Consider the following 18,306-nt stretch of genomic DNA (forward strand, 5'->3'; position numbering starts at 1 on the left):
TTTTAAGGCAGTGGGAATATACATTTCTCTTAACTAAAATGGGAAGGGAAGTGCAAGTAAGTCGTTGGTTGAATGACAATCACTTTGCATATAAACTTCTCTAAACCTTTGTTTCAAAAAAAAAAAAGAAAAAAGAAGGGAAGTACAAAGTACATCAAAATAAAAAACCACCTCACAATCAAAAAAGATATATAAAAACAGTATATATGCATTCACACATACAAGATACAAATATGAAGGAAGAGAGACAGACCTCGCGTGTTGGTTTCCAGTTCATGCAATAAATTGTGTGTTTGTTTTTTCTTTCAGTTCTTAAAGCCAAGTGAGTCAGAGCCCGGGCATCCGACGGACAGGGCTTTAAAAGAACCAGAAACCTTTTTGGTTACTCGCAGGCAAAGGAGTCTTTCCATACCCATTTGCCCCTCAAAATTTCACCTCTTTATCAGGTTTCCTCTGAAATTATTTTCATACAAGGATTGATGGAGAAGCCTTCGTTTTTCAAAGTCTTGATTGGTGACTTCGAAGATAAGTTGGTACTGTTTTTATCTTATTAATTCATCAAAAATAAGCTAGCATGTTTCACTCTTGGATCCAATCCAAGCCTACATTTCAGTTTTTATGGTAGTAATGCAGGTAAAGTTGAGAGCTTTAATGCCTCACTGATGTTGGAGTACGGAAATTCTGTTTTTCCTTTGTGGGTATTTTTGAATACTCTTAATTTTCTTTTTTAGGGTTTAGAGTACAGAATTTCTTTCTTTCTTTTGAATCTAAGAATACACATGCTAGTTTGCTATGTTACTGTATATATGTCAAGTTGATTGCTTTAATGCCTTACCCGATTGTTAAGAGAGTTCAATTTTTTAATTTTCCTTCATGGGTTTGCTTGAATGGCTTCTATTTGTTGAATCTTGATGAAATATGGTAAATTAATATCCTGCAAAAATGACATGATTTGTTGGAGTAAGTTCTTCTTGAAATGTATTCCACTACAGCAACTTCCACCGGAGTTTGTCAAGAACTTCTTCAATGGATTGCCCAGAGAGTGCGTAATTAGGAGCCGCATTGGGACTTGGCATGTCAAAATCACTGGATCTAGTGAGAGATTATTTTTCAATGTTGGTTGGAAAGTATTTGTCGAGGATCATTCTTTGGAATTGGGAGACTTTCTTACATTTGAATATCATAGGAATACAGAGTTTCATGTTAAGGTGTTCGGAAAAACTGCTTGTGAAAAGGATTTTGCTATGGATCGGAGAAAGAAAAATAGAACTCAGCAGAGGAAAAATGATGAAGTGCAGAAAATTTCTTATAGAAATGGAGTTGGAGAGGCCAAATCCACTCTCAATAACATATCCCAAGTCAAAGAAGAAACTGGGGACGATTTCTGGATTGAATCATTGATGGCTGGTCCAGCTTCTAAGAAAAGGCAGGGGGAGAACACCATGTTGTCACCATCTTCAAGTTCTTGTAAGCAATATAAAAGGAAGACAAGAAACCAAGTTGGGAATGCAAATGGAGTTGCAGGTTTGTGACTTTGTGTCCCCTTTTAAGATTCTGGAGGTTTTTGAAAACTTTCTAATTGTTTGCTGCTCTTGATTTTGATTGCTCTAACATCACGAATTGTTCTTGGATTGTTACATCAAGGATTTGTCCCCAGTAGTTTTCATATAGACAAGCAAAAGGTGATTGGAGATCATCGAAAAGGCACAGCTTACAAATCTAAAAACTCTTCTTTCGAGTTGACCATGACGCTGCCTTACATTGGTTTTGATGATTGTAAAGCATATATTGTAAGGGTTAATTTCCATTTGCTGTTCTTGTTTTACATCTCTAGACGCGAGTGGTTCATTATAATCAGAACTTACACTAAATGATGTTGATTTCTATTTTCATTGTTTGTTTTACTTTTAATATGCAGCCCATACCAGCTTGGTTTGCTCAGACACATCTCTCCCGGAAACATGAAGGCGTCATGCTTCTGGTTTCGGATGGCAAGGTAAGCAAAAGATGGAATGTGAACTATAGCTGGAAATCAAGTCATCTGAACGGTGGTTGGCTCAAATTTGTGAGAGGCAACTTCTTGGAAGTCGGTGATATTTGTGTGTTTGAGGCAGTAAAGGAAGAACTAAATACTCTGAAAGTTGCCATCCGTAGGCACAGAGGAGATGCAGATCCATACGTATATGTTGATTAAGAGTTCTGGCTTCAGGACATTCAACTTGGGCTTTTGTTTTACTGTTTATATTGTTTTCAAGTCATATTCTCTCTTTATCCCCTTTAAACAACTTTTGTTTTTGGACAAAGCAATCCCAAACAAAAAGAGAATGACGATACATACACTGATTTCTTTTAAAAAATGTCACAATCTCTAAAGCATTTGAAGCAGCTAAATCAATTCCCTGAAAGGTTCATTAACAGCATCTATAAATTACATAAACAGGTGCGGTAAAACAATTATCAAATTTGAAGTTGGGGAATGCTCCACAAGATACAACGTCTCAGTTTGCTTGGCGAACATTATGATTTGATTCCCTGGCAAGTCCATGAAAGTTCCACAGAAATCCATATAAAGCTCCGACCAATTGTACTGCATCTAAACAAAGAACAATCACCCATCTACAATCAAAAGCAAGATCAGGTTAGTCAGCATCATGGTTTTATTTACAATCCACATAGTAAAACATAGTATAAAGAACTTCAATTGATTGTAGGTGGGCATAAACAAATATATAGCATCAAGAGGGAGGCACAAGAGCAAATGCACAATCCAACAATCAGCAATGAGGGAGACAGGGACATAAACAGAAAATGCCAAGTTAAGCAAGTGAAAGAAAAACTTATATGAACGATGAAAAAGGTTGGTTCAGAGCAGAACAGGTGGAAGCAGAGTCACATGATTCCCAAAACACAGCCAAACAAATTTCAATCTGTGTGCATTGATTGACTTACAAAGGCTGTTCTTTGTGGAAAAGGTGAAGCCCTGGCAGTGATAACATTATCCTATTAGATAATATGACCTTCCCCATTAAGAAGGTACGGGGGTAACAACATTATAATCACCAGTTCTAACATCAACTGGGAGTAGTGTCTCAAGTTTCTTTATAATACCCTTTTTTGCCCTGTTTCTTTTGAGACTCTTATAATACACAGCAGACAGAGAATCAAAGTGAAGGATGAAAAGCTAATACAACCAAAATCTTCTTGCATTTATCGAAATAAGTAAACACACCCATATTTACTGCATCTTCAGAGCTGCAAATATTATTAAACCATCTTTATGCTGTTTCACACAGTATTCACCATCAACAGTGATCACGAAATAAGTACAATCAGAGAGCAGAAATATTTTTAGGAGAAAAAAATCACCACCATCAGCTAAATTTAAGATTCTTCTTCAAGTACAAAACCATTAAGATGAATCCTTTCAAAACTTAAGCTCTTTCACACTACTTGAGTAATAGCAAACTTCTGTTGCTACCCAGTTAGGATCTAAAAAGCTACAACAACGCTTTATTTCACCACCTTGTATTAGAGCGCATGTACAAAAACTTTGCTCGAACCGTCTTGACATTCATCATAGATCATCATTGCAATCTGAGTGAATATCACAAATTAGTGCGGTTGTTTTATATTATTTTCAGGCCAACAAGAATAAAGGAAGGCTCAATTCAGTTATACAAGAAAACTGGAATGCATAATGAAGTTGCAAATTAAACCTCTTCAAGTTGATTAGCAGAAAAAATGAACAACGATTGGACTCAATAGAATGAACCAAAGCCAGAGGAATCAAATATCACATAAAATATCATTTTTAACCAAAATTTAATTATACAAAATTGTATGCATAACTGGAGCCTTTCTAGTAGAACATGAAAATTAGAGGGCCTTAGGCCCTCCCTCATCGTAAAGAACTCCCCATGAGTTTCCTTGGTTTAAGCATCGCTTGCATAGAGAAACAATTTTTCTGTTTTTAGAATATCTAAGTAAAATGACTTGAGCAGAAAACGAAAACAGAAATTTTCATTGGCCATTTCTAACTCCACGAAATAACAAGAAGCAGTTCATCCGCTCAAGTGTTTACATTATTTTTACGAAAAAGTCTTTTCCCCCAACCTATAAGGTAAACAATTCCCGTGCATAAAGCTACCGCAGTAGCGGGATTGGGGACTAGCGAGATGTACGCAGACCTTCCCCTAACCTACAAAAGATTAATCCCAGTACTTTCAAAGCTTGAAACAAAATAAATCCAAAACTACATCTTTGTTTGCTTGATCTTCATCTAATCTTGCATTCTCCTAAAAAAGCAAAAGAACATAAATTCTTTCATCATGTAAGAGCGAGAGAAAGGAGGAAATAAGAAAACATAGCTACTTAAAAAGAAAAACCGATGGCGTAGGAAAAACTTGCTCTTTTTTTTTTGCTGTATTTCTTCCTAATACCACCATCCAGGTATGTGCTATCACATTTCTGGGTCCACAAAGTCCCACAGATCAATGCAAAAAAGAACAGTAAAAATAAGAATTGGATTTCCGACAATGCCATATTGGGACTTTATTCAAAGCCCCAGAGACACTATCATTGAAACTTTACACAAACATTAAGGAAAATGTCAAACAACATATAGAACAAAAAGGTTTTTACAGTAAGATTTTGCTTGGATCGGTGTTTTAAAGAGTTACGTGGAGAGGTTTAACAAGGGTTTAAAAGAGAAAGAGTTAAGTGGGGTGAAGAAAGGAAAAGTTCCCCACATAACTCCCAAACTCAACATTTTGTAACTCCCGATGAAAATTTTGTTTGTTATTTTCCAAATTATCCATAAATTTTTTTAACTCATTTTAACTTTAAGTGTATTTTTGTAACTCACCTCCCAAGCAAGGTTACTACCCTCTACTTAACTCCCTCCTCACTCAACTCTACTTCACTCACCCTCACTTATCTACCTACATGCACTTAACCCTCTTTTTTTCAATCCAAGCAGGGCCTATACTACAACAGTCCTGCTGTGCACTAATAAGTCTAATGAAGTAAATCCAATATCTCCAAATGAAATTACATGCACACAAAATATGTGAGTGCATAATGGTCTCCACGCATACCTTCAAGGGTCCAACCATATCGGTGGTGAGAGACAGAGAGCATTGAATTCAGCAATGCAGAGGCAGTGGCAGTGTGATACGGCAACAATGATTCCACAGAGCAGCTCATCTCCACAGGTGATCTTTTCAATTTGATTTCAGCATTAAAAGTGCAATTAAGTAAATCACTAGAATTTTGGCTTTTGCAATAAAAAGAATCGAGAGAAAAAGAGAATCCTTAGTACCTGAAAATGTGATGAGAGAGGGGGTTGTTCTGTTTGGAATTGCGGAATGGAGAGAAGGCCGCCGCGCTTTTAGATTTCGGGGCCGAAGCGAACCTCGCTGCTGCAGCTGGGGTTCTGGCAGCGCTGGAGCGGAGAATGGACCTTGCAACGGCCGACAACATCTCTTTACGGTGCTGGATCGTTGTGGGATTTAGATCCCTTTAGCGATGAGAGTGAGTTTTATACTTCATAGACGGGAGGTTTTAGGCTGAGGGTTTTGCTACTGTAGTACTGGTTCGGTACATAAGCTTGTGTATCAGCGCCCGTAATCACCGTCAATTAATATTCAGTAAAATCATACCCGTCCTTTTTATTCCTGGTATATTATTTCTTCTTCTTTTCTTCGACGTCGTCTCTTTAAATCATGTCATTTTGGTAAAAGATTGTGTTAGAGAGTCATCAAATTCCAAATTACAATAACATATCAACTCCCATAGCAAGTTCTTTGGAGTCACTCTCATTCGCTTTCATTTCGTATTTAAAAATCATAATTTAATTAATACAAATGACCATAAAAGTACAATTGAAAAAGTTCCGAGGGAGGAAAAAACAGCAGAACCCTCCCTTCTCAGCGTAAGCTCGCAATCAATATCCCCATTTCTAATTTTCTACAACTGAATTACACTGTAAAATAGGGCTTACTCCTCCTACCAGTCACGCGAATCCTTCCTCTCCCGCCCTCTCAATAATAACATGTGAATAGGAGGATCTTTCCTCTCCCACCCGCTCAATAATGTAACATGTGAATAGGCGGACCCTTCATTCCCTAAAATTATTATATACAAGTTTAGGTCCCCTATTCAAGTCTCAACCAAGAGCTTTTCCTAGTACTCCAGAAATCTGCTCTGAGTATCATTACTTTAGTCAGTATAATCATTGTCCATGGATTCAGATTCAGATTCCGATCCATCGTCAAACACTACTTTATTATTTGTTTTTTCATCTGAGCTTTCACTCACATCAATATTTCCCACTATCGCTTCCTCACCCTCATCCTCAAAACCATTATCATCTCCAGAGACATTCATGATCTCTTCATCACTCTCGTCCATAAGGTTTTCATTCCACTTGTTGGAGATGTCATCAAAACCTTGTTCCCAATTCACTTGATCATACCCGACTGCTTCACCATTGTCATCAGAGTCCGCAGCTTCTGCACAATTACTGTTACCCAGACCGCCCATATGCGTCCCAATTATTTCACCATCCCATTCTTCCACAACCACGTTTCTTCGCGGTTGTCTGTTAGCCTCAATATTGATGGTCTCATCAGCTACATCATCATCTGACACCTCAGCCGTCACTCTGTCAGCTCTCCTCCTCCTAATTGTTCGGCGACCACGTCCATATCCTTGTCCGTTGGTTCTTTGTCCCTGCTGTCTCAACTTTTGATTTAAATTTTCATTTTCTCTAGCACTTTTCCTGCCAGAACCAGACTTGAGACAAGGACCTCTTCTCTGCCACCTTGTTCCACATCCTAGGTCACGACCACCTCGCCCACGCCGGTAGCTGCTACGGCTACTACGTGGGTCCGCGTGGTTCTCTTCTTTTGTATACTCATCTTGTTCTACTTTAGGTTCAACCTCTTTATTCTTTAGAGGGGAATATTTTGAAGGTAGCTTCTGCAAAACGAGGAAAAACAAGCTAATTATTTTATGAAACCTACGATTGCAGCAAAAAAGAAATCCTAAATGCATATGAGAGCAGGAATTAGCTGAACTCTTTCTTTTGACGTGAGCAGGTAAGAGACTGTAAATATTTTTCTGAAGCAATGGCAAAACATGCAATGAACAATCCAATCATAATCAGTGTTGTTATCCTAACAATCCAATCATGAAAGAGAATAATTTGGATGAAGAAAGCAACGTAAGCAAAATTAAGGGGGGATGAAATGGAAGAGGGAAAGAGATACTGACCACATATAATTTAACATCCTTGTCCTCGCAAGGCTCAATTTTCTCACGTGTGTAAATGATGGCTGCATCAAGCTCAAAAAGTCTAAGAGCCAATGCAGCAGTCGTTCTCGGAATCCATGGAAGTACAGAAACTAATCCATCAGCAGAATCAAATACAACATTTTCTGAAGAAACATATGAGCCCAATAATTCCTTAGTTGTCTCAAAACTTAATGACAAACTTTCTCGGTCTATGGCATGCTCAAGTTGAGTCAATATCTGTGACATCACCAGGATAATGAGCATAATAATATTGGTAATTATATCAAGTTATCAACTAAATAAGCAGGTGTATCATGTTTTTTTGCAATAATTGGCTGAATATTCAAACATCGAGCAAGCAACAAAACACATAGTTCTGGATAGAAAAGAAACAAATACTGAACACATATGATGCTCATCAGATCCGTTGTCGCAATTGAGAGCGTAACTGCACACACACACACACACACATATATGACAACAAATTCCGGGAAGGTACAAATGTTTCCAATAACATTTAACACTTCCATTATAAAAGCAGGAATCTAATGAAAGAGGAAGCAAAAAAGGTCTGTTGCTTATTAACCGATAATATCATTGCTTGATGAGGTTCTTTTTCTTTCTTTACCTGGTTCTTTTAACTTATTCTCCTTTTAAAATATTTCTTCAAGGTTCTTTATCATCTCACACAATAATCTCATTTCTTATCCCATCTTTTTTCGTGTGACCATACATTCAACGAAGCATTCGCACTTCTATTACATGCATTTTTTTGATAAGTTCGCAGGTCCTATAGCTAACCTATAGAATTTTCCCTTCCACCTTAAAGGAATCTTTTGGTTTCATAAAACCCCGGATGCACTCCATCCACCTGTTTTTAACCATATTAGCTACATCTTCACTAATGTCCCCGTCATCTTGAAAAATCGAGCCAAGATATTTAAAAATCTTAATTTTTGTTACTTCTTTTCCATCTAATAAATCATTTGTTCATTCCCTTGGCTGCTTTTACTAAACTTACATTTCATATATTCTGCTTTAGTCCTACTTAAGCTAAATCTTTTAGACTCTAAGGTTTGCCTCCACATCTCAGGTTTTGAGTTAACTTCCATTATTGACTCATTTATTATAACTATATCATCCGCAATTAACATGCACCAAGGTACCTCACCTTAGATAAGGGAAGAATTGAAATTTTTAAAAAATGACCCATAAAAAGTTATAAAATCTAAAAAGGGAAGTTCCTAGACATAGCAAATTCATTTTGCAAGAAACAGGAAAAACTAGGTAATAGCATGAAGGGCGGAATTGAAAAATGCACCAAGACCTGTAACAGTTCTTCAGCAGATGATGAAACATTTAACGTTGCTCCCCAAGACCTCCGATTATCTTCTGTCCAATAAGATGCAAGAGCTTCTAGGGGAATAGATGCCTGCCAGTCAGTGAACGCACAGTGGCATATGATTTGAGATCATGTTATTCAATTACCAATACCTTAGTATGCAAAAATTCATGTAACAACGAAAGAAAAAGGTAATCATTTTAGAACAACAATCTAAGTATTGCAGCCTCACCTCAACAAAAGCTGACAGAGCCTTTATCAACCTGATTCCCATGGGAGAGGAACAAGAAATATTTACATCATTGGGAATTAAACTCCTTTTGTCCTCACAGCAAACTGTGTGTTCAGAAAAACTGAAACTGAAACTAGGATCAGCACTACCAATCGTCTGGTGGCAGAATGGGCACTGATTTTCTTCAGGGACATAACAGTGGAGACACAGATTACAAGAATCTAGTACCTGCAAACTCCTCTTTTTCCCATATTTTGAGGCACACAGTTTTAATGAACTGAAGCATTCGTGCCACATCCACTTCTGAAAATCTTGGTACCTTTCTAAGGAAGCCTCCTTCTCAATTTCATTTTTCCCAAGCGAAACCCTGAAAGAAGCATCTGAAATAGCAATATTCAAACCACGGATCATACCGCTAGGACTGTCCGCACCAGCAGGGCAATAAGAGCTAGAATCCATTTCAGGAGTTTCATTTATCATTGTGGTTTCACTTTTGTTAACATTGTTGCAACACCACACACTCCTCTGGACATTTTCTCTGAAGAAAGCCTCAATCCTCTGCAGCATAACACTCAAATGAGATTCTCTAATCCCTCGTGTATCCAAAGACGAGAATAGAGTATCAAAGGCCTGCATAGAGATTCAGTATATTGAGGGGAAGAGTGGAGGATAAACAAAAATGAATCACTCAAGTATAAATGTCCAGACCAACATTTGGGAGATCAGACAATATTGAGTAAGTAGGCTTCTACTACTTAACTGTATCTTCTATTACTTACTACTTACTCTTGTATACAACAACTGTATGTATCTTATGTTACTTAACTGTATCTTCATAACAGCCAGCCACTATTAGGCTTCTATACAAGAGTCAGTAGTAAGTAAAAGAAGATATAGTTAAGTAACAGAAGATACATACGGTTGTTGTATGGAAACTATGAACACCTAAAGTAGTCACTCTTACAGGTACAAGAAGAACTGACCAAGCCCAATGACCAAATTACAAAACAAAAATCAAGGTTCAGATATGTCATGAGCTTGGAAGCAAATTTTTGTATCTTAAAAAAGCAAAGTACCTTCATTAAAGAAAGCCTGATGTGGGAAAACGCCATGTTCTGGATAAGCCAGAAGCTGAAATTCCCCTCAAAAACACTATTTTTAGGGTTCTTATAATATTTTTTCTTTGAAAGTGGACTACACTATATGTTTGAATTTTGAAATGTGCAAAAGAAAACACAAGAAATAACAGATTACCATTAATACAAGCTTGAAATAAATATTTTTAAAAGATTATAACAGCTCCTTGTGAAACAACTCCAAACGTCAAAAAAATGTCATAATGCAACTAAAATGACATTTTCTTAAATCTTAATCAATACTTCAATTATGAAAATATATGGACCTCAAGAAGTTAATTGCAAAGCAGTCTACAACAGCCACAATGGCAAGGGGAAAAACAGACTTAAGTTACCTCCTCAGAATCAATAAGCCTCCATCTGCCACCTTGCAATTCAACAAAGATCGTACCAGAAAAAGGGTCATTTCTAGAAGCAGATGCTACAAATTGCCAATATCGATTACGCCTGCGATCTTGACCTAGAGGCAGTGATCTGTATACATACATCTCTTCAGCTATGTGGGAAATATAAGATTTCAATTCTGAGCGTGACCTCTTTGATGCAAATCCATGGTGCTGAACAGAGAAATTATCTGGATTTGTGGAAAGATCCTGAACTATTGAAGCCCTTTCAGTAGGAAGGCCATTTAGCTGATTCTCTGTGCTTTGTGAACCAAGTAATAGCTTTGGGTCTTCCACAGGCAATGGACTTTGGCCGCCTTCTGCCGCAGAACTAAAAAGTTTCATTTCAGCTTTGCTCCCAGAAAATAACGGAAACCTCATAATATCTTCTCTCATGCGACTTTTATCAACTTGTGCCTCCGCCCATATTTGCTTTTTAAGAGCATTTGCAGCTTCCAAACGATCCTGCAATACACATTATCAGTTCACAAAACTTTACCCAATATACACATTCTATCAGAGGACTAAATTGCTTACCTCAAGAACAGCACGTATAGAATTTCCTTCATTTGCAACACCAATTAATGCAACAAGAGCGTGGAGACGCTCCTCAACGCTGAGATGAGAGTATTCCCCCTCTGTAAGTCCTTGAACCCAAGACTCACCTGAATTGCTCTCATCAATCTCAATGCTTTCTGGACCAAGATTTCTAGCCTCAATATCTTCACCAACAATGAATTGCTCATCCCTAATTGGTTTGTTTGTATCATCTGAGTCATTCATAGGTAAAATTGAAAGTAACTTTTTAGACTCATTTTGATTTTGTTCAACATCATCACAATCCTTGTCTTTTCCAGTTTCTGAGCAAGTTTGTTCTTCAATATAATGGTCAGCATCTTTGTTTGTAACCAACAGAGTTGCCAAACCATCAACTTCAGCATCATCATCGACATCACATTCAGAGTCCTCATCCTTTTCAACATACACATCTTCACCACCTAAAAACCCATTTTCAAATATCCGAATTTTCTTTCTGGCTGATGAAAGTATGGCCTCACCGTCAGCTGGATCTTTTCTATAAGGAGCTCTTACACAATATGTCGAAGGAGCAATTCTCTCGAAAAGTTTTGTATCCCTCGTCAGAGCAACAGAAATAGAAGCCTCTGGCGTCTTACTCGTCGTCAGGTCTCGTAGCCCAGATTTCTAGCGGTAAACAGATAAGTCATATACAAGATATAAAGGATGGAAACAAAAAGGTTGAGTCAAAAGCATGTGTTAGCAACAATATGAACTCACCTGAATTTTATCTGCAAGTTCAAGGACAGTTAATCCCTTGCCACCTTCAAGTGAAAGAACATGAAAAGCAGCAAACTTGACAGTTCCAGGTGTCAACCGATGTCTGGATCTTCGCGGAAGTAATAAACCTTTTTCTCGCATTGATGCAAATGCATTTTCAGCTGCTGAACCACTACGCAAAGTAGAAATTACATCTTCACAACCCTTTCCCTGTAAATATAGATAGAAAAATAATTGTTGAATCCTATATCAAAGCACAATTAATGTTGTTGATGATCGTGACAAAGAACTGGCATAAAGCAAAATTACTATTGCTGCAGAACGAAGAAAAGTAAAAACAGAACAGCGAAGAACCTCTTTATTGTCACACGAGTATCCCCAAGCTTTGCTCCTTTTCTTCAACTGTGGACCAAATCCAGCAGATAATGCTAATTGCCGAAATATCTCAGGCCAAGTTAATGGATTTAAGTGCTGCTGCCAGCTGCGTATGTTGAAGCCCCAAGCATATGCCTGATGCACAAAACTAAAAATCATAAATGATTCTATAGAACATGGTTCAGCAGGAATGCTGAAATGGAAAGAAGCATATGCCACGCAGAAAACACGACAGGTCAATAGCTGAGGCATACCCCTTCAACAATATGTGGATGTCCACCTTCAGGATTAGCGGAACAATATTGATTCGTTCCTAACCCAGTAGAAGGTGTTCTAGCAACATCTTCAATATCTTTAATTATCACTTTTAACAAAGCAACATGTATCTCACTCAGCAACCTTGAATCCTGAAATCAGAATATTATAACTATCAGAAAGCATAGATGGGAATAAATTAGATTGAACAGCATTGACAAAACTCTTTTCAGTTTTTGAGGACAAAAGAGAACTCCAATCTTGACTCACATAATCATGAAAAGATTGAACAAGTTCATCCAAAGTGAAAGACCACAGCCCAAGAACATCCGCAAAACTAATCAAGAATCTCCAAACCTGGAAAAACCCAACAATATTCAACTTCAAGCAAGCAAACAATAAAAGTATGACGCCAGAAGAAGTTAACACCAGAGCACGAACAATACGGGGGCAAAGATATACCAACTTACTCAGCCTGAGCCAAATAAATATTTTAAAGGTCAACATCAATAACAGATAATCACGCTACAACCATTACAAGGTTTTCTCTGCCTCCAAACAAAAACTTCAGGTAAAAAAGTTGAATAAAAGGAAAGAAATCATCACTAGGACATACCATGAGAAGATTACCGATATTTTCCTCTGATTCAACCCAAGGTTGAATTGAAAATGGTAACTTTAATTGCAGGGATTTAGGTGGAAACACAGTCAAAGAATCTGAAGCACAAAAGACAAGTTATGCTCGGTCAAAAAGTTTTAATAATAACTACAGTGCAAAAATTGGAAAAACAAGCCACGAGTTAACCTCAGCACCAAAACAGATCATAAGAAAGATGCAACTACCTAAATATCATGGTGGCTCAGATGAAAGAATACCAACAATTAATTGGCCTGAGCTTCGTATGTTAACTATTTTTAAAGGCCACGGTGACAGATTCAAGGAATCTTCTGACGAATTCACATAACAATAAAATGAAAAGCTTCCTCCATTTACATATACTCAAAACCAACAGCCACACAAAATTCTTCGACATTAAAATTATCACCAACACCTCTTATAACGTCAACATCATTATGAGCTTTAAGTCTATAATAACTGAGATACTTATCCAAAAAGAAGAATCGTCAACAAAATTAATTCAACACGTTTATATTAAGCTGGTTTCAAACCCCAGTCAAGATTAATACCCCTCTCCAGCAAACACGGTATCAAAACCCAAGAAGAATAATCCTATTATAAACGTGTAGCATGCTAAAGAGAAGGTTGGAAACTAAAAAAGGAAGGCACCCAGGGGCCGCCACCCAAGTGTACAGAGTGGGGGGGCTAATCACAAAAGAAGAGATCAGATACATGAAGAAGCTGATTTTCATCATCACCACAAGAGCCTGCGCTTTGAAGAACTAAGGAGAGGTAACGATCTATCTCTAATAAAATGAATGGGTCTTTCATTACGCAAACAAGCTCTGAGATTCTATTCTTCCCGAGCTGTCCAAATTATGGCTAAGGGGACACGAGTGAGAAAATTCTTGTAACCAGTAAAAAGAAACCAAGAACACCAATTAACGAATAAAAGAAACCAAAAAACGCAATAGCATAAATGGTCAATTGTAAATTGATAAAGATATTGGAGCCAGAATCCAAATAGAACACCATGAAGCAAAAGCGACAGCACAAGAGGTTGAAATCCAATTGATGGGCATCTAGATGAATCTACAAACAAATGTAAACTACAGAAATTATATGTTAAAATGTGACACATATTTGTAATATGAATCTTCTGGTATTATACTGCTACTTCGGCTAGAAAGTGCATGCTGGGAAAAATTTTAGGCACTTACAGTGCAAACAATAATAATGATAATGAAATTGAAATAAGGTGAATGCATGGAGAACCTCTGAAAAGAACTCAATCATTCACCTCTAAATGTCTCAAGGTTCTGCAAAGTGTCATGGTCAAGATGAATCATTGAAGGTAACCCTTTGCTTTTTGCAGCTAATTCCATGAGTTCCAGTTGTTCATCCTCGATGAGATCCGTAGACTCTTTAGCAATCCTGCGTGCAGTTGCCTTCTCAATGGCAGCTTTGCGTTTCACTGCTTCTTTCTCCTTTCGAAGCTCCTCTTTTTGCCTCATTTTCTCAGCCTTTTCAATATTAAACCAAAGAGAAGGAAAAACAGGTAAAATATAGGGACACAAAAGGAACAAAATGAGAGGAGGAAGAGGGGAAAAAGTGAAAAACATGAGATATTCAATCATTTTTCCATAAAGAAGCTTCACATAGCAGTTTCAGAAACCTACTCTTATATACTCTCTCTGCAAAAACTTTTCCCTCCGTTCCATTTCACGCCTTTGCTCACGTTGTGATTTTTCCTCTTCTTTCTGCTTTTCACGCATCAACCTCTCCTCCTCCTTCCGTCTTTCACGGTCATGCCTTTCGATTTCTTTCCTCATTCGTTCTTCATTCTAAAAAGAAAAAATAACTAAAAATGTAAATTAAAGGAACTTTGCCAAGCTCAACATGAAATGTAGCAGTTAAATGGAACCTTGCGCCTCAAAATATCTTGTTTCTCAAGCTCTTTACGGATCCGTATGTCATGGACATCAACTTCTCTCGTAATCCTAGCTTCATCACTCTACAAAAGCCAACTACATTTTAATTACTAATCCTTCGATATGTAGGAAGCAGTTTAACAACACTATCTGAGTGACTTCCCTAGATTACCTTGCGTTTCCTCTTAAGATCACCTTCAACATGGAAGATTTGGCCACCTGGTGAGATATCCATATTTTCTGGTCCAGTCACTAGGGGGCCACTAAAATGCATATTCATTCGGTTGCTCGTGGAGGACTCATGCTGTGGGAGACATTCATCATCACTATAAGGAGATGGAAAGGCTTGATCATTACTTCCATGCTGAGGCAACATACGACCACGGGATGCATGGCCTTTGAAACCATGACCCCTTGACATGACTTCATCTCCATGCACAAGCAATGAAGATCTTGCCCTTAGAGCCACAATCGATGGATCATGAAAATGAGACTGAGCAACTTGCCCATATGTATCAGATCTAATACTGGACGGGTCTTGGAGAAGCTGATAATCATGGAGTAACCTTGTGCCCTGGCATTAATTCACATGGTTTCAATAACCGCCTAATAGATTATCATATTGAAAACATCGTTTCAGGCAAATGCCAGAGACATTTCAAGAATAACTTTGTTGCAGAGGAAAGAGAAAAGGGAGACTAAGACAGTATGGTTAAGCATTATTGCACATCAAGAAACAGAAAAAAACACTGCAGCAAGCTCAATGAAGCATGAAAGTGTTGAAGATTGATATTTTTAACAAGACATTTTAGCAAGTTGAAAAAATTCCCTTACATTGTAGAATAAGGTGATAATCAACAAAAAAATTTCTCAATGCAAAAAAGAAATTTATAAAATACAGGAAGAAAAGAGAACACAAACAAAGACAGATACTTAATACATAAAGGTTCCAAATAAATGAATTTCAGTATCAGTCATCTCATTAGGAGTCATTGTCCTCCAGTATTCATCTCAAAAGAAAAGATGGACAACATGATCCACTAGAAAAATGCTTTGTTCTTTTCTGGTTTCAGCGTTCTGTAGGGCATATCCACCTGCAGTATTCCTTAACCAGTGAAAGCTAAAAGTAGATTAAGGAACCATTACCCTCTACAAAAATTAACTGTAATAAAATAAATGATAATAATAAGTAGCAAGCTCCTGAATTTGATAGGGCAAAAGGAAGATTCACGCTAAACTGACTAAAAGCATGCGAATCTAAATGGTGCTCATAATCATATACAAGGCATCTGGACCTTATTGCAGATTTATATCACCAAAGTAAGAAACCATGCATCTCATGTGTATTACCACACTTTTAATACATGCAATTTAAAATAAGAATATGAATAAAGGATTGAGAAACAAACTTTGCCTAATTTGACATCACGTTGCTCATATATTTTACTCTCGTAAGAATGCCCAAGCCGCTTTTGCTGCTCCGCTGTCAAGGCTGCAATCAAATGAACAAAACGTTGAAGAAAACAACATTTTGCATTCAAAGAATCGAGACATCAAAACTACAAGTCCACCGGCTAGACCAATTACAGAGGAAGACATGTGTAATGCATTTTCTCTTAATACAAGTGCAAATGGAATAAGCCCAAAAGAAATTGTAAAGCCAAGCACAAACATGAAATGTAGATATACCATATCGATACCTCAAAAAAAATCAAATGAAACATAACTATAAATACAAGCTGATCCCCTGATGGAACTTATCATGAAACGTACTAGCACTCAATTTCAGCTGCATCGGATCATCAAAAACCACATATCACCTACACTGCCAATATTATGCATGCCAAAATTCACCATAGCCATACACAATGGTAGCACCAACAATTGAAATTAAAACATATTCAGAGTTTTAGTTGCAGCACAAAATATAGACAATAGGGACTCCGATTCAATAACAATCGCAGCTTTTACCTAAAGGGGCTCCAAAAGCATCGGGAGGCAAGGCATCAAACTCCATCCCCAGAATTGGCCCGTCCTCCCTTATTGGCTCCCCCAACTGGTCCTCAACACATGCAACAGCCCTGAGCTCCATCACCGACTGCGGCGAGGACTCATAGTGTCTCCTTCCCAAGGGCACTTCATCAATTATGGCCTTCATCGGCTCTGTGGATGGGCTAGACCCGGACCCAGACCCTGACCCGTAATCACTCCCCGCCTGTGTCCTAAAATTGTCAACAGGAGTCTCCATAACTGCCGTTTTGCGCGGCTTCTTTGCCTGATTCTCCTTCTTGTCCTTCAACCTTCTATGGCAAAACCACATCTGCAATTGCCGATCCGTGAGGGCCAATTTCTCCGACAATTCCGCTCGTATTGCCTCAGACGGGTACGTATCCACTGATCAAATCACCAAAAAAAAAAAAATCATCCAATATTCAGCAAAAAAACCATACAAATTAAACGCATATAAAATCTCGAGGTCAACACATACTAGCATATGCTTTCTCCAGTGTTTCGAGTTGGAACGGCGTCTTCATCTGGCGCTTAGGCTTGGCCTGTTGTCCTTCGCTAGAACTATTAGCGTTCTTGCCCATTCTGTCGCGATCTTCTCCTTCGGAATTCGCCTCCATCGAAGGTGAAAGAAATCAACAAAACCTAGGGTTTCCGAGAGAAAACACAAAGCGAAAATCACAAGATTTGTGAATTATTTTGCAACTATTCCTCTACTACATATCGTCATAGTCGCGAAAGAAATAGGGGGAGAAAGAATTCACAACAATAATCAATAATGTGAAAATTAACAATAATAACAATAATAGCCCTAGGAGATTGAGGATTGGATTGTATGAGTGAATGTGAATTTGATAGTAATAATAATAATAATAATAATAATAATAATAATGAAATGAAATGAAAAAAGGAAAAGGAGAAATCAGGAACCAACTGTCCTTGATCCTGACTCCAATTCCACATTCCATATTTTTCACTTTTCCTTGTTTTTGTTTAATTATCAAAATAAAAAGAAGAAAATATGAACCCGTGCGAGTGTCTGCTAATTTGGACCATTTTTTTTTAATTCACACTTTTCTGCGGTGCCTGTGCGTGTTTCTTTCTCTTTTTTGTCAGTTTTTCTTTCCTTGTCTTTGCTTTTTTTTTACTTGTTTCATTTATTTTCTTGTTTTGGATTTTATAGTCGGGGTTCGATTCTAACTCAACTTCTGAGGAGTTTAGTTTTTGTGGTTGAGCCACTGGAATCTTTGGTACTCGTCGAATGTTTATGGATCTTGTTGTTGCCGGGCCCATCAGTTGCATTTTCGTGGGCTTGGGCTTCCGTATAGTGGGCCTCAGTCAGCAGAAATGACGAGACCCAAACTCGGCCCAACATTGATTGTGCGGGCCGAAGGAGCCTAAGTTGATGGGCTTTTGACTTCACAATACAAATTT

At 37.8% G+C, this 18,306-nt stretch overlaps 3 protein-coding genes across 7 annotated transcripts; 1 reads left to right on the forward strand and 2 right to left on the reverse strand.

Moving 5' to 3' along the window:
- The first annotated feature begins 150 nt into the window (after nt 1-150).
- LOC119989612 (B3 domain-containing protein Os01g0723500-like) lies at nt 151-2,602 on the forward strand. 2 transcript variants are annotated; one of them, XM_038835246.1, is made up of 4 exons: nt 153-533; nt 993-1,524; nt 1,645-1,790; nt 1,919-2,602. In XM_038835246.1, exons 1-4 carry the CDS (start codon nt 480-482, stop codon nt 2,192-2,194), a joined length of 1,008 nt encoding a protein of 335 aa, XP_038691174.1. In that variant the 5' UTR covers nt 153-479; the 3' UTR covers nt 2,195-2,602. The 2 variants fall into 2 exon arrangements, with proteins under 2 accessions (XP_038691172.1, XP_038691174.1); XM_038835244.1 differs by having other exon boundaries at nt 151-1,524.
- Nucleotides 2,317-5,589, reverse strand: LOC119989613 (protein NUCLEAR FUSION DEFECTIVE 6, mitochondrial-like). 4 transcript variants are annotated; one of them, XR_005465851.1, is made up of 4 exons: nt 5,321-5,587; nt 5,097-5,218; nt 3,523-3,594; nt 2,317-2,616 (listed from the first exon to the last, which is right to left on the reverse strand). XR_005465851.1 is itself a non-coding variant. In XM_038835249.1 (3 exons), exons 1-3 carry the CDS (start codon nt 5,479-5,481, stop codon nt 2,609-2,611), a joined length of 291 nt encoding a protein of 96 aa, XP_038691177.1. In that variant the 5' UTR covers nt 5,482-5,585; the 3' UTR covers nt 2,317-2,608. The 4 variants fall into 4 exon arrangements, 3 of the variants coding, with proteins under 3 accessions (XP_038691177.1, XP_038691175.1, XP_038691176.1); XM_038835249.1 differs by lacking the exon at nt 3,523-3,594 and having other exon boundaries at nt 5,321-5,585; XM_038835247.1 differs by lacking the exon at nt 2,317-2,616 and having other exon boundaries at nt 3,238-3,594; nt 5,321-5,586.
- A 181-nt stretch (nt 5,590-5,770) lies between these two features.
- LOC119989611 (homeobox-DDT domain protein RLT1-like) lies at nt 5,771-17,992 on the reverse strand. Its single transcript, XM_038835243.1, has 18 exons — nt 17,354-17,992; nt 16,837-17,259; nt 16,275-16,357; nt 15,038-15,439; nt 14,859-14,948; nt 14,614-14,778; nt 14,235-14,457; nt 12,932-13,032; nt 12,586-12,672; nt 12,315-12,467; nt 12,040-12,195; nt 11,686-11,895; nt 10,927-11,592; nt 10,342-10,854; nt 8,871-9,500; nt 8,624-8,728; nt 7,276-7,533; nt 5,771-6,981 (listed from the first exon to the last, which is right to left on the reverse strand). Exons 1-18 carry the CDS (start codon nt 17,490-17,492, stop codon nt 6,220-6,222), a joined length of 5,166 nt encoding a protein of 1,721 aa, XP_038691171.1. The 5' UTR covers nt 17,493-17,992; the 3' UTR covers nt 5,771-6,219.
- Nucleotides 17,993-18,306: the final 314 nt, after the last annotated feature.

This window comes from Tripterygium wilfordii, chromosome 21 (genome assembly GCF_013401445.1).
Source record: "Tripterygium wilfordii isolate XIE 37 chromosome 21, ASM1340144v1, whole genome shotgun sequence".
Classification (NCBI taxonomy): domain Eukaryota; kingdom Viridiplantae; phylum Streptophyta; class Magnoliopsida; order Celastrales; family Celastraceae; genus Tripterygium; species Tripterygium wilfordii.